This window comes from Triticum dicoccoides, chromosome 5A (genome assembly GCF_002162155.2).
Source record: "Triticum dicoccoides isolate Atlit2015 ecotype Zavitan chromosome 5A, WEW_v2.0, whole genome shotgun sequence".
NCBI classification, from domain to species: Eukaryota; Viridiplantae; Streptophyta; class Magnoliopsida; order Poales; family Poaceae; genus Triticum; species Triticum dicoccoides.
The window spans coordinates 655,287,423-655,314,937 of record NC_041388.1 but is presented as its reverse complement, the minus strand read 5'-3'; the positions used below and the strand labels follow the sequence as shown (position 1 = coordinate 655,314,937).

The 27,515-nt window shown below is 47.1% G+C and overlaps 2 protein-coding genes and 1 pseudogene across 2 annotated transcripts; all 3 read left to right on the top strand.

Moving 5' to 3' along the window:
- The first annotated feature begins 765 nt into the window (after positions 1 to 765).
- Positions 766 to 4,365, top strand: LOC119303800 (annotated as a pseudogene).
- A 3,669-nt stretch (positions 4,366 to 8,034) lies between these two features.
- On the top strand, positions 8,035 to 11,703 carry LOC119303799. The gene is made up of 5 exons (XM_037580951.1): positions 8,035 to 8,391; positions 9,172 to 9,263; positions 9,401 to 10,216; positions 10,632 to 10,782; positions 10,859 to 11,703. Exons 1-5 carry the CDS (start codon positions 8,247 to 8,249, stop codon positions 11,506 to 11,508), a joined length of 1,854 nt encoding a protein of 617 aa, XP_037436848.1. The 5' UTR covers positions 8,035 to 8,246; the 3' UTR covers positions 11,509 to 11,703.
- A 12,224-nt stretch (positions 11,704 to 23,927) lies between these two features.
- On the top strand, positions 23,928 to 25,269 carry LOC119303798 (chalcone--flavonone isomerase-like). Its single transcript, XM_037580950.1, has 3 exons — positions 23,928 to 24,158; positions 24,289 to 24,450; positions 24,523 to 25,269. Exons 1-3 carry the CDS (start codon positions 24,065 to 24,067, stop codon positions 24,954 to 24,956), a joined length of 690 nt encoding a protein of 229 aa, XP_037436847.1. The 5' UTR covers positions 23,928 to 24,064; the 3' UTR covers positions 24,957 to 25,269.
- The last annotated feature ends 2,246 nt before the right edge of the window (positions 25,270 to 27,515 follow it).

The following is a 27,515-nucleotide window of genomic DNA, read 5'->3' as shown; positions in this document are numbered from 1 at the left end:
ATGTAGATGCACTCCTCTTCCCCTCGTTGCTAGATGACTCCATAGATTGATCTTGGTGATGCGTAGAAATTTTTTAGATTTCTGCTACGTTCCCCAACATTTCTATCCATGTGATGCTTTTATTTTGAATTAATAAAATCTACTTTGTTGAAAATAGTTACTCCCTCTGTTTCAAATTAGTTGTTGCAGCTCTCACGGGTTACCATCTATTCACGCATGTTGAGGCTGAGGGTTTCAACCTCTTCTTTCTAAAAACAAAACATTGTTCACATGGACCAAATATTTGTTCAAAATGCTGGGGATCCAAATCAGTCGTTGCCTTGGTTTCATTTCTCATCGAAAGAACGTCTTCAGTTCAGCAAAGTGCCCAAGGCAAAATCTGACGCTGATAAGAGTTTCAGTCTTGACATGTACTCCAGAAATTTGATACATCAAGGATGTCTTACAGATGATATAAATTAAGCATAGTGGGGCCTCCAGAAAGCCTATCTGCCCTCAACTAATTGGTTGGCAAATGTTTTCTCACTGAATTAACTTATTTTTGTGTTTTTACGTTAAAAAAACTTCATTTTGTGTTTTTGAGTGGAACTGGACCAGAAAATGGACAAGAGCAAATTGTTGTGCATGTATGTGGCGATTGTAGTGGCACTTTACAATTCACGTAGTCTGGTTGGTGTATCTCTTTTCAGTGTTGCAAACAAAGTACACACTTATTCAAGTGTATATATTCAAGTTTAAATTAAACTGCAAAAATGTCTTATACATGAAGATTGCCGCGACCTACTCAACACCGTGAAACTTCTCTACCCAACGCAGATCCTCTCCATCTTCCGGCTGTCCACTGGTTGCTGACCAAGAAACGAAGGTAACCCTCGCCCCTGTTTCCAAATCCTTCTCTGCTTTCTTGGCCGGCGTCTCTACTTCCTATCTGTCTACACGGGTGCCTCTGCGATCTCGATCTATTGGTGTTCTTGGGGGATCCTACTCCGGTTCTTGGCAATTGTCTTTCCTTTATAACTATATATATATACTGAAATCTTTCGCCTTAATTAAGCTTCATAGCACTAGTCTTGGGCCGGGGAGGTTTCTGCCTCAAGGAAACCGCGGGTGTGGGCGACTCCTCTGAATTCTCAATCATCCATTAGTTTTTGAGACTGTTGTAGAGTAGTTCTTTCTTCATGCGTCAGTCTCTTGCTGTGATTCTGAACTGGCGGTTATTCACCAACTTCCTTTTCAAACAGAAGTGGTTACACAGTGCCTGGACGGGAAACCAAGATCAGTTTCTCACCCAATTCACTGCCCCAATCGTGCTGCAATTCCCCCCTTGTCATTTTCTCCTTCTCGAACGGGAACGAACGGCCCCAGAGAAATTCGGAGGCTGGCACTCTGTTTGTTTCTGCTGTTGCGTGAATCAATTTCTTTTGTCCTGCTGCTGCAGCGGTTTGACTCCAATCAATCAGTCACACTCTTCCAAAACTGCTGATTGATTTATTGATTGATGATGCAGTGCTGCTGCTAGCTGCCAAGACGACTCCTCCGGCTCTTCCCGGCGTCCCGGGTCACTCTGGCCTTCCTCGTGGCGCCCCCGCTCCGTCGCGCGCTGAATAATGGGGCCTGGGGGCACAGGAGCACGCCATCTCCGCGCCGTCGCTGCTGCCGCGGAGAGCCTCTCCCATAGACAACGGCTAAGCACATGATCGCAAACACGCTCTGTTTTGGGAGCTGATCGGGATTCAGCGGCCATGGCCAAGATGAGCTGCTTCTCCATCCTGCTCACCGGCCGGAGGCAGAAACGAGTGGTACGTGTTTGAATGGTTCTGTCTACCTGTGAGTTTGGAACTTTCGATCGGTGAAGCTTGGTTGCATGTTTTGATTTTGTGTCTCTACTCTGTTCAGCAGGTTGGTGATGCCGACAAGGGTGGTGGAACTGAGAACGACCGCGCCACGGTGAAGCCGGTGGCGGTGGAGTCTACTGACGCGCCGCCGGCGGTTGCCGCTGCCATGGTGGAGAAATGCGGCGACAAGATCGTCGCCGATGTGGTCATCGTGGTGGCGCACAAGGGCGCCAGTGAGGTGTCGCCAGCAAGATCGGACAGTCTGTCTGACGACATTGATTTCGAGTTCCACCCGCAGCACAAGTCCGTCGGCTTCGACGTCCAGGGACCGGAGAAGCATGCCACTGGCACCGTGCCGGACGCGCGTCCGGTGGCCGCGAGCGCCGGGGAGGAGGCCGCGACGGCGGTGGTGGAGGAGGCTGCGGCAGCGGAGGTGGAGGTGGACCCGTCGGCGAAGCTCAAGCGCTCGTGCTCCAACATGGAGACGAAGCGGCCTGGCCCGAGGGACGCCCCGGGCACGCGGGTGCGGTCGCGCTCCTACGGCGACCTGCCGGGCGACCTCCTCGTGGTCACCACCCCGCGGCGCGCGCACGAGGCGAGCCCCAATGCGTCGGTGAAGACGTCGCGCACCGCCGACGGCGTTATGCTCAAGCGGCGGTCGTCTAGCCAGGTGCTGCCGTCGCGGAGCCGGAAGCTGTGGTGGCGGCTCTTCCTCTGGAGCCACCGCAACTTGCACCGGCCCTGGTCGGCGCGCCCAAGCGACGCTGGCACTCCCCGCGGCGGGTACACGTCGGACACGCTGGAGGAGCCGGCCGACCGCAAGAAGAAGAAGGCGATGGTGGACGAGTCGCCGCCGCAGCCGCCATCGCAGAACCAGTGGGTCGCCTTCTGCGCCGACCACTCCCTGAGCGACCGCGTCAGCGACTGGGTGAGCAGCATCGACAACAGCGGGTGCCTCCGCATCGCCGAGGAGGAGGACGACGGTGGCGACCAGAGCATGGACCTCACCGACGACCGCGTGGCGCGTCCGCGTCCCATGGAGGCCGGGGAGACGTCGGGTAAGGGGGGCCACGGCAAGCTGGCCAAGCGGTGCGCGGAGGCGGACGACGTGGCCCAGGCCAACAGCATCGTCCAGTCCCTCAACGGCTTCTCCTCCGTGGCGCACATCTCCGGGATGGGCCTCAAGGTCGTGCCCATGATCGCGCCCTTCTCCAACCTCCGCGCCGTCAACCTCTCCGGCAACTTCATCGGTAAGCACAGCACCGCCGTCCGGCAAATACAATCCAGCAATGTCAATTGCTACTGTACCAGACAGTAGCACTTTCAGACATTCTGCTGCTGAATTTGTGCTGTTCTGTTCGTCATGCAGTTCATATCTCCCCCGGATCGCTGCCGAAGGGCCTGCACACGCTGGATCTGTCGCGGAACAAGATCGCCAACGTCGAGGGGCTCCGGGAGCTGACGAAGCTGCGCGTGCTGAACCTCAGCTACAACCGGATCTCGCGCATCGGCCACGGTAATTCCCAGACCTGGGGTTCTTGCATTGCACTGCGCTTCTTCAGTAAATCCTGCTTCTGCGAAGCAACATTTTGTGTACAATCCTGCTTATGGATGTGGGTGATGGATCAGGGCTGTCGAACTGCACGGCGATGAGGGAGCTGTACCTGGCGGGGAACAAGATCGGCGACGTGGAGGGGCTGCACCGGCTGCTGAGGCTGGCGGTGCTGGACCTGGGCTTCAACAGGCTCACCACGGCCAAGGCGCTGGGCCAGCTGGTGGCCAACTACCACTCCCTCCTGGCGCTCAACCTGGTGGGCAACCCCGTGCAGGCCAACGTCGGCGACGACGCGCTGCGCAAGGCCGTCACCGACCTCCTCCCGCAGCTGGCCTACCTCAACAAGCAGCCCCTCAAGCCGTCGCGCGCGCGGCGCTCGGCACGGGAGGGCGCAGGAGGGGGGCGCCGCGGCGCCTGAGCCAGAGCCCCGGGTCGCCGTCGTCGTCGTCGTCGTCCAGGAGCAGGTCCAAAGGCAGGCAGCACCACGGCTCGAGCATGACGGCAAGGAAGTGAACGATGATCAACTCTTCTTTTTACTCCTAGAAGAAGAAGGAAGGAAGGCCTCGGCCCCGACGGCAGAGGACACTGCCACATTGGTATCCATCGGTCCTCGCCGGCCGCTTCACGGAGCGTCGCCGCCGTCCTGCTGATCACTCTGGGAGTTGTGTGGACTCGTAGATGGTTGGAAATCATGCGTTTGGGAGCATCCAAGGTGTATATTATTTAGCCCCAAGAAATTTGCAAGGGTTTGGAGTTTGCCATAAGAACTACCGGTACGGAAGGAAGCACTGGCGTGGGTTGGTCGACGCTCTCGGACAAGAAGGGTGAGACGTCAGTTGTCGTTGAGGGCATTCGGTTGCTCTACCTCTTCGACGGATATTAGCATTCCCTTGAGAACGTGAACTTGGGGATACATCTATGTCTCCATCATTTTGGTTATCTCGCTGCTTTGTATTATACTCCCTCCGTCCGGAATTACTTGTCGTAGAAGTAGATGTATTTAGATGTATTTTAGTTCTACATACATCCATTTCTGTGACAGGTAATTCGGGACGGAGGGAGTACTAGATGACCGGTTGAGCCAAAGGGCAGAGTCCCGCTTGAAACCATGAGTGCTTTGAAAATAATTGGACTGTTAGTAACTTTGGTGTGAGGAACTACTTAGGCTACCAACACAAACTCTTTTAATCAAAAAATAATAAGGATTTCTCTTTACAGATATATACTTAACGTGCGCAATTTGTGATCAATCACATTTTCAAAAATGGAATTGGAATAGTTGTTAACATAGGTAACACTTTTCAATTAAGATAGCATATGACAATATATAAATGAAGGTTTGGTTCTTCTTAGGGATTCACCAACTATTAGTGCACATGAGCACGTTACGTTATGTACGTGGAGTTTTTTTTATGTGGAAGGAGCGGTACAGAAAATATACTACGGATTAGGAAGACCAGTTGAGTTGTATACAGCGGAGACAGAGACGACCTGCATGCGAGTGTGAAAGCTCAAACTTGGGACGCGCGAGTAGAGTAGCCAGGAGTATTAGGTGCCGGGTCGTGGTCGACCGCAGCCGACTTCCAATTTGTTAGTAATACAAATTCCGACGCGCGTCGTGTGGTAGCGTTCGTCAGCACCGTCCGAATTATGTATGCACTTGTCCTAATCTCGATCGATGGGGCGGGAAATTTCTACTCCTGCGCGGGCGGTTTCGAAAACCAAAATTTGAAGCGTGGAGTACGTATTAGTTAAATCGGTCAGCTGCACCGGCCGTGTGTGTATATCTAGGAAGATCGAACCGTGCTATACGTACGACATTTCACGTACGAATTCTGTCCGACGGACCAGATCCAACCGTAGTTCCAGCGACGGCTGGATGTTGCATCGTACCAAGTCGAACAAGTCATAGTCGTACGTGTAGTAGTTTCGATTCTCAAATTTCAGTTTCGTCCTACCTATACAAGGTCTCCCCTCCTCGCGCGAAGAGAAAAACAATTCTACCATACGTGAGATATTTCATGCATGGATCCATCCATCATGGTTGCTTTAGTATTCACTACCTTCCGATTATTGTTTTTCCTTAAAAGCGTTACATTGTAGTACTTCTACTTTTTTTTTCGTTCCAAAGTGTATTTTGGTGTTCTATCATGTATCAGCAAGAGAGATTGGCCGTGTTAATCAAATGAAATGATGATGAATTTGTTGCACTCGTCACTTGATGGTTGGCAATTCAACATTTGCTCGGGATCTGCATATATATGTGATCATTCCGTATCAGGATTGTTCCGGTTTCCCGGCACCTTCCGCGACGACCAGCCCGGCGTGGAGGCATATGTACAAATAACCGCGATCGAACCACGTGCACGCGTATGTACAAATAACCGCTGCTTGTGAATATACATACACCTCCGACGTGTTTGGTTACCTGCATAGTTTTTTGCCTCTTTGCATATATATGTGTCTCTTTTTTTTCTTTTGAACAACAACCACACATTGCATTAAACATGGGATTACAACGTCTACACACGTGAAAGCCATACAGGACTACTAGAAAGACCGATGACATGAAGCTAACCATCGCCCACCATCGATCACCGTCACCGCCGGAGCATCACCGGGACATAGAGGAGGGTATCCACCATGCCCAGATTTAGTAGAGCACCTTTGCAGACATGGCCGCTTTTCGAGCCGAAGAACTGGCCGGCCGTTAATGAGGAGACCGGGGCAATGTGGCGCGTCGGCCAGGAATCATATCCGTGTCCACCAAATCCCGACACCGGCCTCTTTACTCGACATGGACGTGTGACTTGGTTGGGGCTGAGTGAGCTAATACAGGCCCAAGACCATGTTGTGCATATTGTTTAGTTGTCTGCATGTAGCCTGGCTGCATCAGGGTTTTCCTAGCGTTGAGTTGACCAGTTGAGTTGTATACAGTGGAGACAGAGACGAGTTGCGAGTGTGGATGCAGTTCAAACTTGGGACGCGCGCGAGTAGAGTAGCCAGGAGGTGCCGGGTCGTGGTCGATTTGTTATTACGTATACGACAATCGCCAGGCGCGTAAGTATGGAGCGTAAACACGACACAGCACGTCAGCACCGTCCTAATTATGTATGCATCTGTCCTAATCTCTCGATCGATGAGGCGGGAAATATCTAAGCCAGAGTGCACCTGCGCGCGCGGTTTGAAAACCGAAATTTGGAGCGTGGTTCTATCTAACTACATGTAGGAGAGTACTAGGAGACTAGGTAGGAGCATTAGTTAATCGGTCAGCTGCACCGGCCGTGCATGTGTACGCCTCACCAACAAAGATTTGCAAATTTCAGTTTCGGTCTGGAAGCTTCGGGGCATCGGGAGCCGTGGAAAGTGTGATCATTTGGTTAACAATACATACACTCCACCAGCACCAGTCAATTCAGTTGGTTGTTTGGGCAACTTGTCTAAAACAGAAAAGTTGTTCGGACAAACGGAACTAGCCGAAACGAAGGCCACCGGCTCCATTGTTTAACCTTTTTATTTATTATACTTCCTCTGTTTCTAAATATTGTCTTCCTAGACATTTCAAATGATTACAATATACGGATGTATGTAGACATATTTTGCTTCGGATATTTAAATTTTTTTAAAAGACAAATATTTAGGAACGAAGGGAGTAGTACGGTCACTTCACTGTCATCCCTTCCCTTCTCTTCCCGTGGACAGTACACACTACAGACACTATAATTAATCAATTGCGTGCCCGGGCGACAGGCAGGGCAGGCACCGTACGTCGTTGCCGGCCAACTGTTGAACGCTCCCCGCCTAATTAAGTACTCCTCCTGCTATGCTTGATTGGCGAGATGGGCGGACCACGCAAGAGAGACCGGCCGTGTCAAACGGAGCAGGATCCCCTGACGTACGGCCCCCTAATGTGGGGCCACTGACAAGTGGGTCCGGGCCCACACGGCAGTGTATGGGCCGTACGTCAGAGGAGCAGCGTCCGTGTCAAACGACGATGAAATTGTTGCACTGATCACTCGACGGCTGGTTGCTCTCGATCTGTATATGACCATTCCGTATCAAGATTTTCGCCTAAAAAAAGATTTTCTTTCTTTTCCCCTCGAAAAAGAAAGAAAGATTGTTCCACTTTTCCGGCACCTCCCGCCCCGCGACGACCTGCCCGGCAGGGGAGGCTTTCCCAATTCGGACGATGCGATCGGACCACGTGCAGGCAACCATCGCCCAGTATTGCCACCTCCCACGAATCGAGCACACGCGTTTTTTGCGTACGCGCTCTGCTCTCAGTGTATGGTCGGCATTTTTTTTCATGTACGGAGAATAGTTTACACCGCTTGCACACGCTAATGAAGGGGCAAGTGATTAATTAATTAGTGGCCACGTCGTCCATGTGGCCAGTCTCACATTCTGGAGTCTGGACTCTGGACTCTGGACTCTGAACTCTGAACTGGCTGGCCAGAGCGCTTCATAAGAAGCAGCAGACAAATTTCGCACTACTGTCACCAAAAAGAAAAGAAAATTTTGCTGTCAGCACGGGCCCACGCGCAGGGAGGGCAGGGGGAGGGGGTACAATAATGAGACAAGCGAGGATGCCGGAACGTGAGCGGAAATCCACGGGGGCGCGAGGCCAGAGGGCCGGTCGAAACAAAAGGGCAGGTGCGGAATTCCTTGCGCGCAACCGCCCGCTGCCGCGCGGGCGCAGCAGCGCAAGCGCCGCCACCCGACGCGCCTCCCTCCCGGATTCCCCTCCTTCCCCGACGCGACCGCCCCAAATCCAGCCCCTCCGCCTCCCCGCGCCGGCTCGCTCCCTCAAATACGCTCCTGCCCGCTGTCTCTGCCTCGTCTCTTGGCGGGCCAGGATGATGGGCGGCGGCGGCACCCGCGGGCGGCGGAGGTGGACGCAGCGGTCGTGCCGGGCGGGAGGAGCGGGCGGGGTCGTCACGCGGACGGTGGCGGCGCCGGAGGATCGCGGCGCGAGCGCGGCTACGCGGCGGAGCGCTGCAGGTTAGCGTCCGGTGTACTGCTGCTTAACTGTAATTGTCGTGCGCTTTGGATTCCTTGTCGTGTTCCTGGTGCTTGCTTTTATGCCTGCCTAATTCGTCGTGCTGTTTTCGGTCGATTTCGCTGGGCCGTTTCAAACGGATGTTGGTTGCTAGTTAGATTGCTTCCGGAAATGAATGGAGGCTTGTTAAGCTGTTATGGAAATTAGTTGCTTGGTTGCATCGCTTAATCAGTTGCTTCCAGGACATAATCAGGGAGAAACCATGGAAATTGTAATTATTACAAAATAAAATAAAATACAGGCATCCTCTGTTTAGCGTTTGTCCCAGGAAAACAAACAACGAGCAAGAGATCATGCAAGATTTCTGAAGAACTGGTCCGTCTGGAAAAATTTAAACAACATCATACTAGTGTAGAGTAGGATAAAACTTGCGGAGCGTAGGGGATGAGGACGAGTCAACGTCAGTATGAGCCAAACTAATATCGCAATTCCCCTTTATTTTTTTCGTGCCGATTTAGATGCGTACTCTTGACAATTCAGATGCGCGAACAATCTAAACAAGTAAGCAAGCAGAAGGATCCAACTTAATTTCGCCGTCCCTTGCGACGCCTCTGTAACTCTATTATATTTGGTGGCATGCGTATGCAACCATTTTAGATCGATGTGACTTCGCTTGCGTGCTGATCTTTGAATGGTTCTTGCTATGCATCAAAGAAAATAAACTACCATAAAACAAAGAGGACTACTTACTTTGGAGTTGACCTCTTCTTGTTTTGCTTCAGGGTTTGCTCATGTGGACAAGCAGCAGCGTCTCTACGGACTATCATCACAAGATTCCACAAGTAGCAGTAGATCTACAATAATAGAAGATTTTGTAAGTTGTTCACTTGCTCGCTATTCTTCGATCAACAGTATATAGTATAAAATTTCTGCTACTTGGAAACATTTTATATTCTTAAACTGCTCCATTGTTTGTTGCTTTTCGTTTCTGATTTCTTTTTCTTGATGCAGCTTCATTCGGATTTATGTGAATATAAGCGTAAGAGGTCCAGCGGCAATGCTACAAAATGCCTTCCTAACCACCATTCTCTGTCATCCATGATGTCAGAATCAAGGAATCATAGTGCAGCAACTGAAATGCCGGCAGCTTCTGAAAAACCTTCCTTTTCATGGCCAACAGAGAAGCAAGTCCCCGACAATAAAAATCTTTTTCCTGCCACCAGTACTGTGTCGGATAATGGGTCGCCCTACCGTCCTAAATTTCATCTTGACAGAGGTAGGAACAATGCAAAGCAGACTCCAACACCCAAAGAATCCAGTGGCATGTGCAGTTTCAGTTATCAATTAGCTAGAGGTGCTGGAAGATCTGATTCTATGAAGATGGGCCCTACAAGTGCAAAGTGCTCCCTTGCAGAGACAATGTCGATGTTACGTCAACGGCGGTTTGGTCGCAGTTACCAGAATCAAAACCGCATCGGTGCATTAAATCGGAGGCATAAGAACACACAATCTGGAGGAGCAATCAACATGGTAAAGAAAGAGGAGACTTATAATCAGTCTGATTTGTCAACAGGAAGACACTGGCAAACTTTGTTGGATAATGCATTAGTTCGAGGGAGGTTACAGCCACTCAATGAGGAATCACCTGAACAACTGTGGAGCTGTACAAACAGTGAATCTGATAAGGCGATATGCTTTTCCTCCGGTGGCAGCATTGATGGTTTGCAAGTATCTTTTTCAAGTGACACTAGTGACACAAGTGATAACTCCAATTTATCTTCTCTGGGTACAGTGTCAAATGATCAGTGGAGGATGTCCTTCAAGAAGGTAATTACAAAAGAACTATTCGTAATAATACTGATCAAATGCTTCACCAGTAACTCATTTAGTATCTAGGAGTATTTTCTTATGATACTATGTTGCATAGGAGCTTTGGTTATTTTACAAGTCGGTAGAATTAGAAACATAGGGCAGGTTTCTGTTTGCAACTTGTTACTCTACACGACCTGCCAAAAGTTTGGTTCCTTTCACTTTTGGTTACTTTTTATAAGTCTGTAGAATCAGAAACATGGGGCGGGCTTCTGTTTCCAACTAGTTATGCTATTTACTTTCACTCAAAATAAGCTTACTACTAAGCTATCAATTGTCAGTATATTAGTAGAAACTATTTTATCTGTCTTCTAATTTTGCTTTAGCTCAAATATGGTAGCTAACCTGAGCCTCTTCTTCTGTTGTACATCAGGTACACTGTCCACTTGCTGCACGGATAAATTATATCCCCCGAGCTTCCTGCAAGGAGATTGAGCAGGCAAGCCCTGTATCTGTTCTTGAATATCCAGCTGGGGATTTTTCTGATGCTGAAAACATCAAGCAGGATACAACAGATCCTGATGGTCAGCTATCTTGCCATTCAAATGTTTCAATCATTCTTTTCTGTAGCTAATAATTCTGTGTTACTCTTCAATGCAGCTCCCCAGCTAAGGCATGAGCTTCCATCAGAAGAAAATATTACCGAGGTAGCAGTGGATGCTGCAATGAATAATTACTTGTGCTCTGAGATGGAGGCTACTGAAACTGATGAAACCATACAGCTGGTTGAAGACACCCCTTGTGAATTTGAGGACGAAGAGGAAAGAGAGTTCTGCTACTTGCTGGACATTCTAATTGCTTCTGGTATTCATGGCGTTGAGGAGGATCAGCTGTACAAGGTGTGCCAGTCCCTTGATTGCCCCGCAGGCTATGACGTGTTTGACAAGCTTGAGAAGAAATACAAAAAAGTGGCTCAATGGTCAAGGGCAGACAGGAAGCTCACCTTCGACATGGTAAACTCCATACTGTCGGAAATTCTTGCCCCATGTTTGGACATGCACCCTTGGGCAACTACCGCGAGGAATATGGCGCCAGCGTGGGGCTCAGAGGGCCTGTTGGAGAAATTGTTGCAGGTCTTGACTCGGCGGCGAGAAGAACTTGCGCCAAGAGTGCATAAGAAGGAGAAACAAGTGTTAAATCAGAAATGGCCAGATTTGGCAGATTACATCGAGAGGGCAGGTAGGGATGTTGAGAGGATGATAAAGGATGATCTTCTGGAAGAGCTGGTTCTGGAGTTGATGTCCAGCTAGTTGCAAAGCTACTGCTGGAGTTGGTGTCAGCTTTCTTAGGCCCAAGGAGGTTACAAAGTTGCTGTAGGAGTGTAGGTCATTGCTTTCTGTGTTAGGCCAGGTTGATCATCGGTTGTACGGACTATTTGTTTCTTTGGTCCTTAAGGTCAGAGTTCCCCCAATTTTTTGTTAAACAAGTTGTTGACACTTTTTTTTTTGTGTCGAGTCGCCGTGCTTGTTGTAGCATATTATTCGAGAAGATGCTTGTTGTAGGATATAGGGTATGGGACAGGAAGTGGTGTGGTCTGTTAGGTTAGGTGAGGGAGGCACATAGTTGAAATTCATTCTTGGTACCAAAGGGGAGTAAAATGTGGGAGAGTTGTTTCCCCTTATTTGGATTTTGTCAGTCGTTATAATTATGTAAATCAGGTCGGTCAGTTGTAGTCATGAACATTTATATTCTTATCTTTTTGCGCGAACAGCTATGATTATTATTGCGTACACGAGAAATAAAACTCGTAGATAAAGTTGAGCATATATGTTTCCTTATATCTCTAGGACTGAATTTATAGTTTCACCATTGTTCTGTTGATGTTGCATTCACTGAATATTGACTGAAAGATGTACATTTTTTCTGAATGATGCTGGAGAACTGCATGTATAATACTGCCTCCATTCCAGAATATAAGGTGCATCAATTTTCGTAAAAATAAACACATGTAAATTTGACCTGGATTACACTGCAATACAAAAAAAAATTATATATAATATAAAAATACTTCTCATGATGGTTCTAATGATACAATTTTGGTATTATTATATGATCAATACTTTTTTTTCTAAAAACTTTGAACATGCACATGTTTGACTTTAAAAAAACTAATACATCTTATTATTATTTTTGAACTCAATACATCTTATAATTTGAAATGGAGCAAGTATTAAAGAAGGGAAGGTTTTACACGACCAACATACACCCAGCAAACCAAGAAAAGGAAGAGAAGCAAAAGCAAAGCCGCAGGCACAACTCGCTATAAATAGATGGCGAAAAAGAAAATATGACGGTCACACACAAAACGAAGACATGAAAAGAGAACACCAACTCTAGCGATCGTAAATTATTTTAGAAAATATTATAAAAATGAAACGACAAAAACTTGGATCCATCCATTGCCTAGCATTGGTTTTAATCTGATGGATGACTCTTCGCAATGGCAAGTGTTTCTTGTTGAAAATCCTGTCGTTCCTCTCCCTCCAAATGCGCCCTAGATTATTAGGATTTAGGAGTGCCGATGAATTTAGAGCCTTCCTCTTTGTGCCATGAGTCCTCGACCTGGCCTCCTGCCACCACTCATCTATTGGAAGAAGGGCCGAGGGAGCGATTTCGCTCATATTTGCCTATTGCAACACCGAGCTCCAAATGATCAAAATGGCACTGCGACCCATACGGAGGTGCAGAAGCGTCTCTCGTGTAGAGTTATGAAAACAACAAGAATCGTTATGAGGTAAATCCCTCTTGGATTTAGGGAACGGGCAGAAGTGCTTTTTTCTGGAACTATCGCTGGATTCAAGGATGGTCCGTGGAGGATCTTGCGCCGAGGTTTTCAGTGATGTAAATCCGATCATCAGGTTGCGCAAAACCGTTCCTAAAGCGACTGCGAATTGTACTTCAACCAAAGATATCAAGGGTCAGATCAACACAAACTTTTCTGGACAGATCTGATCCTTGATATCCCGGGACTCAAAGAATAGCACTTTTCTGGGATTTGCCGTTGAAGTGCAAACTAGAAGTCTAGAACCTCCGTTCGAAATTAACGGTCGCTAATTTCGAACGGAGGGAGTATATCTTTGGCTCATCGTTAAAGGTATATTTTCTTTTTTTTAAAGAGGAGGCTGGTGCCCGGCTTTAAATTAATGAAGCCCTTACAATCAATAGTACAACTCAACGCAACCCGAACAACACGGAAACAAACAGACAGAAACAAAAACAAAAACTCCAGCAAGATATAAGGGTGCCCAAAAGCAGCAGCTAAGTCCAAAAAACAAAGTCCAAAGACTCTCGAACATGATCGAAGAACCGACGCTGCGCAGAAGAGAAGAACCGAAAGGGAGGCGTTCGAACACAACCACCTCGCCAGACCTAGCTCTTCGAAAGAGCGCCATCGTTGAAGCATGGAACCATCACATGCAGAGAAGCAGTTGCAATCCACGAACCCACCCGACGGCCAAAAATGGAACCGTGCTCATGAAACGGAGCTTCCAAGGAGGGAACGACACCACAACGTCGCCACCGTCCGGTCTAGAACGTGCCAGACCAAGGATTTCACCCAGAGCCCAAGGTGGACGGAGGCCACCCACGATGACACCTCCAGGAAGGGAAACGGCGCACGGGAGCATCGCTATCACCGACACGGACAAAATCAGGCAGAGCTTTCGCTCGGTATGTGACCCCCATCACCCAAGTCCATCCGCCATGGCCGACCACGGGGAGATGCAGACGACGACCGAATCCAAGCAAGGTAGAAGCGAAGACCACACCCGCACAACGGACGCCTCCCGAGTGAGCCACCTCGTTGCCCACACGGCCGAGGGAACACACGAGCACCTGCGCAACGGCACCTGCCGGAATGGTGCCACCACGCCCACCATCCGGAGCCGCTGCTTCCGGCAACCAAAGAGATCCACCCTCACCCACCACCCACCGGGCGGTGAACCGCAAGAACACAGCAGGCCACCCTAGCTGCCGCACTAGCTCAACTCTGGCACCCACTGCCTGTTGGGGAACGTAGTAATTTCAAAAAAAAAATCCTACGCACACGCAAGATCATGGTGATGCATAGCAACGAGAGGCGAGAGTGTTGTCCACGTACCCTCGTAGACCGAAAGCGGAAGCGTTAGCACGACGCGGTTGATGTAGTCGTACGTCTTCACGATCCGACCGATCAAGTACCGAACGTACGACACCTCCGAGTTCAGCACACGTTCAGCCCGATGACGTCCCGCGAACTCCGATCCAGCCGAGTGTTGAGGGGGAGTTTCGTCAGCACGACGGCGTGATGACGATGTTGATGATCTACCGACGCAGGGCTTCGCCTAAGCACCGCTACAGTATTATCGAGGTGGACTATGGTGGAGGGGGGCACCGCACACGGCTAAGAGACGATCAACTTGATCAACTTGTGTGTCTAGAGGTGCCCCCTGCCCCCGTATATAAAGGAGCAAGGGGGGAGGAGGCCGGCCCTAGGAGGGGGCGCGCCAAGTGTGGAGTCCTACTAGGACTCCCTAGTCCTAGTAGGATTCCACCTCCCATATGGAATAGGAAAAGAGGAAGGGAAAAGGAGAAGGAAGGAAGGGGGCGCCCTCCTTCCCTAGTCCAATTCGGACCAGACCAAGGGGAGGGGTGCGACCACCCTTGAGGCCATTTTCCTTCTCTCCCGTATGGCCCAATAAGGCCCAATACGTATTCCCATAACTCTCCGGTACTCCGAAAAATACCCAAATCACTCGGAACCTTTCCGATGTCCGAATATAGTCGTCCAATATATCGATCTTTACGTCTCGACCATTTCGAGACTCCTCGTCATGTCCCCGATCTCATCCGGGACTCCGAACTCCTTCGGTACATCAAAACATATAAACTCATAATATAACTGTCATCGTAGTGTCAAGCGTGCGGACCCTACGGGTTCGAGAACTATGTAGACATGACCGAGACACGTCTCCGGTCAATAACCAATAGCGGAACCTGGATGCTCATATTGGCTCCTACATATTCTATGAAGATCTTTATCAGTCAGACCACATAACAACATACGTTGTTCCCTTTGTCATCGGTATGTTACTTGCCCGAGATTCGATCGTCGGTATCTCAATACCTAGTTCAATCTCGTTACCGGCAAGTCTCTTTACTCGTTCCGTAACACATCATCCCGCAACTAACTCATTAGTTGCAATGCTTGCAAGGCTTATAGTGATGTGCATTACCGAGTGGGCCCAGAGATACCTCTCCGACAATCGGAGTGACAAATCCTAATCTCGAAATACGCCAACCCAACAAGTACCTTCGGAGACACCTGTAGAGCACCTTTATAATCACCCAGTTACGTTGTGACGTTTGGTAGCACACAAAGTGTTCCTCCGGCAAACAGGAGTTGCATAATCTCATAGTCACAGGAACATGTATAAGTCATGAAGAAGGCAATAGCAATAAACTAAACGATCAAGTGCTATGCTAACGGAATGAGTTAAGTCAATCACATCATTCTACTAATGATGTGATCCCGTTAATCAAATGACAACTCTTTGTCTATGGCTAGGAAATATAACCATCTTTGATCAACGAGCTAGTCAAGTAGAGGCATACTAGTGACACTCTGTTTGTCTATGTATTCACACATGTATCATGTTTTCGGTTAATACAATTCTAGCATGAATAATAAACATTTATCATGATATAAGGAAATAAATAATAATTTTATTATTGCCTCTAGGGCATATTTCCTTCAGTCTCCCACTTGCACTAGAGTCAATAATCTAGTTCACATTGCCATGTGATTTAACACCAATAGTTCACATCACCATGTGATTAACACCCATAGTTCACATCGTCATGTGACCAACACCCAAAGGGTTTACTAGAGTCAATAATCTAGTTCACATCGCTATGTGATTAACACCCAAAGAGTACTAAGGTGTGATCATGTTTTGCTTGTGAGAGAAGTTTATTCAACGGGTCTGCTACATTCGGATCCGTATGTATTTTGCAAATTTCTATGTCAATAATGCTCTGCACGGAGCTACTCTAGCTAATTGCTCCCGCTTTAAATATGTATCCATATTGAGACTTTGAGTCATCTGGATCAGTGTCAAAACTTGCATTGACGTAACCCTTTACGAAGAACCTTTTGTCACCTCCATAATCGAGAAACATATCCTTATTCCACTAAGGATAATTTTGACCAATGTCCAGTGATCTACTCCTAGATCACTATTGTATTCCCTTGCCAAACTCAGGGCAGGGTATACAATAGGTCTGGTACACAACATGACATACTTTATAGAACGTATGGCTAAGGCATAGGGAATGACTTTCATTCTCTCTTTATTTTATGTCGTGGTCGGGTTTTGAGTCTTACTCAACTTCACACCTTGTAACACAGGCAAGAACTCCTTCTTTGACTGTTCCATTTTGAACTACTTCAAAATCTTGTCAAGGTATGTACTCATTGAAAAACTTATCAAGCGTCTTGATCTATCTCTATAGATCTATATGCTCAATATGTAAGCAGCTTCACCGAGGTCTTTCTTTGAAAAAAAACTCCTTTCAAACATTCCTTTATACTTTGCAGAATAATTCTACATTATTCCGATCAACAATATGTCATTCACATATACTTATCAGAAATGTTGTAGTGCTCCCACTCACTTTCTTATAAATACAGGCTTCACCGCAAGTCTGTATAAAACTATATGTTTTGATTAACTTATCAAAGCGTATATTCCAACTCCGAGATGCTTGCACCAGTCCATAGATGGATCGCTGGAGCTTGCATATTTTGTTAGTACCTTTAGGATTGACAAAACCTTCTGGTTGCATCATATACAACTCTTCTTTAATAAATCCATTAAAGAATGCAGTTTTGTTTATCCATTTGCCAGATTTCATAAAATGCGGCAATTGCTAACATGATTCAGACAGACTTAAGCATAGATACGAGTGAGAAACTCTCATCGTAGTCAACACCTTGAACTTGTCGAAAACCTTTTTGCGACAGTTCTAGCTTTGTAGATAGTAACACTACTATCAGCGTCCGTCTTCCTTTTGAAGATCCATGTAATCTCAATGGCTCGCCGATCATTGGGCAAGTCAATCAAAGTCCATACTTTGCTCTCATACATGGATCTCATCTCAGATTTCATGGCCTCAAGCCATTTCGCGGAATCTGGGCTCATCATCGCTTCCTCATAGTTTGTAGGTTCGTCATGGTCAAGTAACATGACCTCCAGAACAGGATTACCGTACCACTCTGGTGCGGATCTCACTCTGGTTTACCTACGAGGTTCGGTAGTAACTTGATCTGAAGTTACATGATCATCATCATTAGCTTCCTCACTAATTGGTGTAGTAGTCACAGGAACAGATTTCTGTGATGAACTACTTTCCAATAAGGGAGCAGGTACAGTTACCTCATCAAGTTCTACTTTCCTCCCACTCACTTCTTTAGAGATAAACTCCTTCTCTAGAAAGGATCCATTCTCAGCAACGAATATCTTTCCTTCGGATATGTGATAGAAGGTGTACCCAACATTTTCTTTTGGGTATCCTATGAAGACGCACTTCTCCGATTTGAGTTTGAGCTTATCAGGTTGAAACTTTTTCACATAAGCATTGCAACCTCAAACTTTAAGAAACGACAGCTTATGTTTCTTGCCAAACCATAGTTCATACGGTGTCGTCTCAACGGATTTAGATGGTGCCCTATTTAATGTGAATGTAGCTGTCTCTAATGCATAACCCTAAAACGATAGCGGTAAATCAGTAAGAGACGTCATAGATCGCACCATATCTAATAAAGCACGGTTACGACGTTCGGACACACCATTACACTGTGGTGTTCCAGGTGGCGTGAGTAGTGAAACTATTTCACATTGTTTTAACTGAAGGTCAAACTCGTAACTCAAATATTTTACTTCTGCGATTATATCGTAGAAACTTTTATTTTGTTACGATGATTCTCCACTTCACTCTGAAATTCTTTGAACTTTTCAAATGTTTCAGACTTGTGTTTCATCAAGTAGATATACTCATATATGCTCAAATCATCTGTGAAGATCAGAAAATAATGATACCTGCCGCGAGCCTCAATATTCATCGGACCACATACATCAGTATGTATGATTTCCAACAAATCTGTTGCTTGCTCCATTGTTCCGGAGAACGAAGTCTTAGTCATCTTGCCCATGAGGCATGGTTCACAAGCATCAACTGATTCATAATCAAGTGATTCCAAAAGCCCATCAGCATGGTTTTTCTTCATGCGCTTTACACCAATATGACCTAAACGGCAGTGCCACAAATAAGTTGCACTATCATTATTAACTTTGCATCTTTTGGTTTCAATATTATGAATATGTGTATCACTACGATCGAGATCCAATGAACCATTTTTATTGGGTGTGTAGCCATATAAGGTTTTATTCATGTAAACAGAACAACAATTTATTCTCTTACTTAAATGAATAACTGTATTGCAATAAACATGATCAAATCATATTCATGCTCAACACAAACACCAAATAACACTTATTTAGGTTCAACACTAATCCCAAAAGTATAGGGAGTGTGCGATGATGATCATATCAATCTTGGAACCACTTCCAACACACATCGTCACTTCACCCTTAACTAGTCTCTTTTCATTCTGCAACTCCCGTTTCGAGTTACTACTCTTAGCAACTGAACCAGTATCAAATACCGAGGGGTTGCTATAAACACTAGTAAAGTACACATCAATAACATGTATATCAAATATAGCATTGTTCACTTTGCCATCCTTCTTATCTGCCAAATACTTGGGGCAGTTCCGCTTCCAGTGACCAGTCCCTTTGTAGTAGAAGCACTTAATCTCAGGCTTAGGTCCAGACTTGGGCTTCTTCACTTGAGCAACAACTTGCTTGCCGTTCTTCTTGAAGTTCCCCTTTCTTCCCTTTGTCCCTTTACTTGAAACTAGTGGTTTTGTTTACCATCAACACTTGATGCTTTTCTTGATTTCTACCTTCGTTGATTTCAGCATCATGAAGAGCTTGGGAATCGTTTCCGTTATCCCTTGCATATTATAGTTCGTCACGAAGTTCTACTAACTTGGTGATGGTGACTAGAGAATTCTGTCAATCACTATTTTATCTGAAAGATTAACTCCCACTTGATTCAAGCGATTGTAGTACCCAGACAATCTGAGCACATGCTCACTCCTTGAGCTATTCTCCTCCATCCTTTAGCTATAGAACTTGTTGGAGACTTCATATCTCTCAACTCGAGTATTTGCTTGAAATATTAACTTCAACTCCTGGAACATCTCATATGGTCCATGACGTTCAAAACATCTTTGAAATCCCGATTCTAAGCTGTTAAGCATGGTGCTCTAAACTATCAAGTAGTCATCATATTGAGCTAGCCAAACGTTCATGACGTCTGTATCTGCTCCTGCAATAGGCCTGTCACCTAGCGGTGCATCAAGGACATAATTCTTCTGTGCAGCAATGAGGATAATCCTCAAATCACGGATCCAATCCGCATCATTGCTACTAACATTTTTCAACTTAGTTTTCTCTAGGAACATATAAAAAAAACAGAGGAGCTAAACGCGAGCTATTGATCTACAACATAGATATGCTAATACTACCAGGACTAAGTTTATGATAAATTAAAGTTCAATTAATCATATTACTTAAGAACTCTCACTTAGATAGATATCCCTCTAATCATCTAAGTGATCACGTGATCCATATCAACTAAACCATAACCGATCATCACGTGAAATGGAGTAGTTTTCAATGGTGAACATCATTATGTTGATCATATCTACTATATGATTCACGCTCGACTTTTCGGTCTCCAGTGTTCCGAGGCCATATCTGCATATGTTAGGCTCGTCAAGTTTAACCCGAGTATTTCTGCGTGTGCAAAACTGGCTTGCACCCGTTGTAGATGGACGTAGAGTTTATCACACTCGATCATCACGTGGTGTCTGGGCACGACGAACTTTGGCAACAGTGCATACTCAGGGAGAACACTTTTATCTTGAAATTTAGTGAGAGATCATCTTATAATGCTACCGTCATAACTAAGCAAAGTAAGATGTATAAAAGATAAACATCACATGCAATCAAAGTATGTGACATGATATGGCCATCATTATCTTGTGCCTTTGATCTCAATCTCCAAAGCATCGTCATGATTTTCATCGTCACCGGCATGACACCATGATCTCCATCATCTTGATCTATATCAATGTGTCGTCACATGGTCGTCTCGTCAACTATTGCTCTTGTAACTATTGCTATCGCATAGCAATAAAGTAAAGCAATTATTTGGCTCTTGCATCTTATGCAATAAAGAGACAACTATAAGGCTTCTGCCAGTTGCCGATAACTTCAACAAAACATGATCATCTTATACAATAACTTATATCTCATCACGTCTTGACCATATCACATCACAACATGCCCTGCAAAAACAAGTTAGACGTCCTCTACTTTGTTGTTGCAAGTTTTACGTGGCTGCTATGGGCTGAGCAAGAACCGTTCTTACCTACGCATCAAAACCACAACGATAGTTTGTCAAGTTGGTGCTATTTTAACCTTCGCAAGGACTGGGCGTAGCCACACTCGGTTCAACTAAAGTTGGAGAAACTGACACCCGCCAGCCACCTGTGTGCAAAGCACGTCAGTAGAACCAGTCTCGCGTAAGCACACGCGTAATGTCGGTCCGAGCCGCTTCATCCAACAATACCGCCGAACCAAAGTATGACATGCTGGTAAGCAGTATGACTTATATCGCCCACAACTCACTTGTGTTCTACTCGTGCATATGATATCTACGCATAAAACCAGGCTCGGATGCCACTGTTGGGGAACGTAGGAATTTCAAAAAAAAATTCTACGCACACGCAAGATCATGGTGATGCATAGCAACGAGAGGGGAGAGTGTTGTCCACGTACCCTCGTAGACCGAAAGCGGAAGCGTTAGCACAACGCGGTTGATGTAGTCGTACGTCTTCACGATCCGACCGATCAAGTACCGAACGTACGACACCTCCGAGTTCAGCACACGTTCAGCCCGATGACGTCCCTCGAACTCCGATCCAGCCGAGTGTTGAGGAAGAGTTTCGTCGGCACGACGGCGTGGTGACGATGTTGATGATCTACCGACCCAGGGCTTCGCCTAAGCACCGCTACAATATTATCGAGGTGGACTATGGTGGAGGGGGCATCGCACACGGCTAAGAGACGATCAACTTGATCAACTTGTGTGTCTAGAGGTGCCCCTGCCCCCGTATATAAAGGAGCAAGGGGGGAGGAGGCCGGCCCTAGGAGGGGGCGCGCCAAGTGTGGAGTCCTACTAGGACTCCCTAGTCCTAGTAGGATTCCACCTCCCATATGAAATATGAAAAGAGGAAGGGAAAATGAGAAGAAAGGAAGGGGGCGCCCCCCTTCCCTAGTCCAATTCGGACCAGACCAAGGGGAGGGGTGCGGCCACCCTTCAGGCCCTTTTCCTTCTTCCTGTATGGCCCAATAAGGCCCAATACGTATTCCCGTAACTCTCCGGTACTTCGAAAAATACCCGAATCACTCGGAACCTTTCCGATGTCCGAATATAGTCGTCCAATATATCGATCTTTACGTCTCGACCATTTCGAGACTCCTCGTCATGTCCCCGATCCCATCCGGGACTCTGAACTCCTTCGGTACATCAAAACATATAAACTCATAATATAACTGTCATCATAGCGTTAAGCGTGCGGACCCTACGGGTTTGAGAACTATATAGACATGACCGAGACACGTCTCAGTCAATAACCAATAGCGGAACCTGGATGCTCATATTGGCTCCTACATATTCTACGAAGATCTTTATCGGTCAGACCGCATAACAACATACGTTGTTCCCTTTGTCATCGGTATGTTACTTGCCCGAGATTCGATCATCGGTATCTCAATACCTAGTTCAATCTCGTTACCGGCAAGTCTCTTTACTCGTTCTGTAACACATCATCCCGCAACTAACTCATTAGTTGCAATGCTTGCAAGGCTTATAGTGATGTGCATTACCGAGTGGGCCCAGAGATACCTTTCTGATAATTGGAGTGACAAATCCTAATCTCGAAATACGCCAACCCAACAAGTACCTTCGGAGACACCTGTAGAGCAGCATTATAATCACCCAGTTACGTTGTGACGTTTGGTAGCACACAAAGTGTTCCTCCGGCAAACGGGAGTTGCATAATCTCATAGTCACAGGAACATGTATAAGTCATGAAGAAATCAATAGCAATAAACTAAACGATCAAGTGCTATGCTAACAGAATGGGTCAAGTCAATCACATCATTCTCCTAATGATGTGACCCCGTTAATCAAATGACAACTCTTTGTCTATGGCTAGGAAACATAACCATCTTTGATCAATGAGCTAGTCAAGTAGAGGCATACTAGTGACACTCTGTTTGTCTATGTATTCACACATGTATCATGTTTCCGGTTAATACAATTCTAGCATGAATAATAAACATTTATCATGATATAAGGAAATAAATAATAACTTTATTATTGCCTCTAGGGCATATTTCCTTCACTACCTCCCAAAGTTTACACCTTGCCCACACGGAGACGAATTCTCGCTGAGATCCTTGCTGCAGGGCGCCCAAAAGGAGCTGCCGCAAGGGCCAGCACCGACGAGGGGAGGGCCATGCCCATGGAAATAACCGAGGCATGCAAGATCCAGCGACGACCGTGAACCCCATCCACGACCGCTGGCTGTCACGCGAGGAGCCGCACCACCAGGCCTCGATAGCAGCAACCCGCACCACCTCCGCGCCCGCCACGGAGGGCGGGGAGGAGGGATTTCCAGATCTGGGACGGGGTGTCGATGCGAGGAAGGAGCACTCCAGGGAGCAGGGGAGCGGAGAAGGAGGAGGAGGCGCCCCGCTGCCGCCGCGGCCCGGCCGGAGGCCAGCGGCGGCGGCGAGGGGGACGAGCGCGGACGAGGGGCTGTTGAGGCGACGGCGGCGGCGTTCGCCTCATGAGTCGCAAGAGCGACCCACGAGACGCGGGTGAAGTATCTGGCGTTGGCCATAATTTTCTTTTCTTTCAAAACGGAGGCAAAAATTTACATTATCATTAATCAAGCAGAAGAGAATTGCCCAGTTAAGCACAAGATAATTCCAAAAGGTTGTGATTTTACTTGTAGTACAAACAATTGGACCTTTTCCACACCCTACAAGGTGATTTCTTTAATATCGGTCTGCAGTGCACGGTGCAGTTTTAGTTTTATATTCTTTTTTGAAACATGCAGGTTTAGTTTGGTGATATGTTGAGTTCCTTTCCTTTGCCAGACCGGCAGACCCTGCATCGGCCAACAGCACGAGCGTCTCGTCTGGGCTCCTGCGTGAGTTGAATGGTAGCTCGCTTGACCTCGCCGCAAAACCTGGCGCGCGGCCACGTCCGTCCTCTCAACGTGCCTCTCCTAACTACCACTAACCACGCCCCCAGACGCGCCCACAAACTACATCTTTGCCACAAGGCACAAGTTCACCCCCCCGTCTACGCGTAGGCCAAAGAACTAGACCAGATTACGGCCGTGGCATAATCGCAATTACGGGCAGAGTCCACGGGCGTTTATATAGCCGCTGGGGTGTCATATAGGAGAGGGCACCACCACCCCAGCTGACCATCCCGTGCGCCCACGCCTCAACAGATCGCACCTACCCTGCCGGGCCGGCCTGCCCCCATCACATCAATACAAGCGTTCGCTCGCTACGTGCCGTCGTCTCCGGAGACCCTCCGCGCACCACCGAGACCATGGCCGTGTCCGAGCTCGAGGTCGACGGCGTCGTCTTCCCGCCGCTCGCCCGCCCGCCGGGCTCCGAGCACGCCCACTTCCTCGCCGGCGCAGGTGATTATTCAGTCAACGGCTCCGGGACTGCGACCTTAGATTCCGTTTTAACGTATATCGTCTGGTGTTGGTCGGTTGAGATGCTAGATTTTTATTATTCAACCGTGTGCTCTGCTCACGGCGCGTGCAGGCGTGCGCGGCATGGAGATCGGCGGCAACTTCATCAAGTTCACGGCCATCGGCGTCTACCTGCAGGCCGACGCCGCCGTCCCCGCGCTCGCCGCCAAGTGGGCCGGCAAGCCCGCCGCCGACCTCGCCTCCGACGCCGCCTTCTTCCGCGACGTCGTCACCGGTAACTAATCCACATACGTACACACATACCTCCGCTTCCACACCGTGCAATAACCAATGGCCGGCGGTGCAGGCGAGTTCGAGAAGTTCACCAGGGTGACCATGATCCTGCCGCTGACGGGCGCGCAGTACTCAGACAAGGTGACCGAGAACTGCGTCGCCTACTGGAAGGCCAACGGCGTGTACACGGACGCCGAGGCCGCCGCCGTCGACAAGTTCAAGGAGGCCTTCGGGCCCCACAGCTTCGCCCCCGGCGCCTCCATACTCTTCACCCACTCACCCGCCGGCGTCCTCACCGTGGCCTTCTCCAAGGACTCGTCCGTGCCGGAGTCCGGCGGCGTGGCCATCGAGAACGCCCGGCTCTGCGAGGCCGTGCTGGAGTCCATCATCGGCGAGCACGGGGTGTCGCCTGCGGCCAAGCTCAGCCTGGCCACCAGGGTCGCCGAGCTGCTCAAGGGGGCCGCCGGCGGCGAGCCGGCCGTGGAGCCCGTGTCGGTTTCGGTGTGAATGAACAGGGGCACCGCGCGTCCGTCACTGGTGTGGTGGCTTGTGTGGCTGGTGGTGTCCGTGGTGGGAGGTCGTGTTCCCTCCAGTTCCTCACGGTTTGTCGGTTTTCTTCCCTGCATATGCAACCATGTGTGGATAAGTGGATAACTATGAGTCTGTGATGATTTACTTGGATTAATAAAGAAATCTGCCCTTCTTTACATCTTACTCCCTCTGTTAGTGAATATAATAAGGTCTTTAGAGATTTCAATACAGACTACATACGGGTGTATAGGCACATTTTAGAATGCATATTCACTTATGTTGCTTTGTATATAGCCTATATTGAATCTTATTTTGCTTTGTATATAGCCTATATTAAAATCTGTTCTATATTTAGGAACGAGGGGGTAGATTTGATGACAGAGAGAAGAGATTAATTTAGTTTTGTTTACGTGTTTATACTCTTAAATGGGGCCATGAATATGATCGCATGCGCGTGTGCGCAGTATTCAGTCAAGTTCTACGCTTTTCCTTTTTTTTGAGGGGCGCTTTTCCTTTTTTTTGCATGTCAAGTTCTACGTGCACGGCGAACCAACCTGTGGTTGGATGGTTAGAGGGATTGTGGTATCTTCAGCTCATCAGGGTTTAAATCCTGGTGCTCGCATTTATTCCTAAATTTATTTTAGGATTTCTGGCAATGCGCATTCAGTGGAAGGAGACGTTTCCGTCAACGACGAGGCGTCTACGGTGATTTCGTAAATCTCAAGATGATATGCCGGCTCAGTCTTTTGAAGATGCCCATAGAGGTAAGATGTGTGTGTTTGTGTTCATAGAAATGAGTGTATGCGCGTGTATATGAGCGCTTGTGTCTGTACTGATATTCAAGAAAGTTCTACGTACACGTTTCATGTGAGATGATAAGTTCGACAAACCCTATTCGCCGCTGCAGGCGCCGGTTAACGGGCAGTTTTTCTAACCGGCGCCTGCAGCCGCGTTAACTGGGCTGGCCCATGTATTTGTAGTTTTTTTCCCTTCTGTTTCCAAAAACGCAAAAGGATTGCGTGCAAGATGAATCGATCCCGTGACCGCTACACGCTAACCACCCGACCACACAACCTCATCTGATATTACTCAGCTTTCGCATTCTTTTATTACTTCTACATTTTCGTTCCTTTTTCATTTTTTCTTCTTCCTTACTTTTCAAATTGATGAACATTTTTCATGAGCTTGATTTTTCAAATTGATGATTTTCCTAAATAAAATTATGAACTTTTTTTCAACTTCTTTTCATTTTTTGATGAACTTTTTTCATATCGATGAACTTATTCCAAAATCTGTTAACATTTTTTAAAACACATGAACTTTCGTAGAAAATTGATGAACTTTTTTCAAATACGATGATTTTTTTTTAAATTTATGAACTGTTTTTCAATTTGATGAACATTTTTCCAAAATTTATGAACTTTTTTCTAAATCAATAATTTTTTTTAATTTTTTTTGAACTTTCTATAAAATCGATGAAATTTTTTCAACATTGAATATATATTTTTCAAAATCGATGAACTATTTTTCAAAATTGATGAACTTTTTCCAAATTCATGGAAATTCTTTGAATTCGTGGTTTGTTTTGAAATCCGCAAACTTTCAAATTTTTTGCACATTTTTTTCCCGAAATCACGTTCTTCTAATTTATATATGCTATAATAGCGTGGCTATACTTCTTAAAAAGTTTGCGCCCTAATGATTCAACAGAGCCTGTTCAGTATAGCGGTTGGGCAACACTTGCCGGAGGTGGATGTCGTGAGATCGAATCCTCACAGAAGATTTATGTGCCAAGTTTCTTAATCGGCGCCGACTAGAGCGAAATCACTAATTGAGGAGTACTAGTTGCAAAGATTACTTCAAAATAAAACGTTTTATCTCTGGAATCGTGCGTCCAAATCTCAAACCGTTTTCACTGTTGGATTCCTCGCGTCAAGATCTTCAAAACTAGTTCCCATGTTGATAGGTTTTGATGAACTTTTTTTCACACAAAAAACCGGATGAAAAACCGAACCAGGAGCATGGGATTTTTCCCTTTCAGAAAGAGGCATCACGAAATCACAACCGTGCTTCTCGCGGAAGCAAAACCGTCGGAAGAAAAAAATGCGTTTTTTTCGTTTCCGAGGAGGCACGGCCGTGCCTCTCGCGGAAGCAAAACCGTGACTCTCGCGAAAGGAAAAAAAAAAGAAAACACGTTTTTTTAGTTTCCAAGAGGCACGGCCGTGACTTTTGCGAAAGCACAATCATGCCTGTCGCGGAAGCAAAACCGTAACTCTCGCGAAAGGAAAAAAACAAAAAACGCGTTTTTTCGGTTTCCGAGAGGCACGGCCATGACTCTCGCGTAAGAACAACCGTGCCTCTCGCGAGCAAAACCGTGACTCTCGTGAAAGGAAAATAAAACAGAAAACGCATTTTGTTTCCGTTTTCGAGAGGCACCGCCATGCCTCTCGCGAAAGCAAAACCGTGACTCTCATGAAAGGGGAAAAAAAGGAAAACGTGTTTTTTCGCGCAATTTTTATTTATCAAAAGAACCGG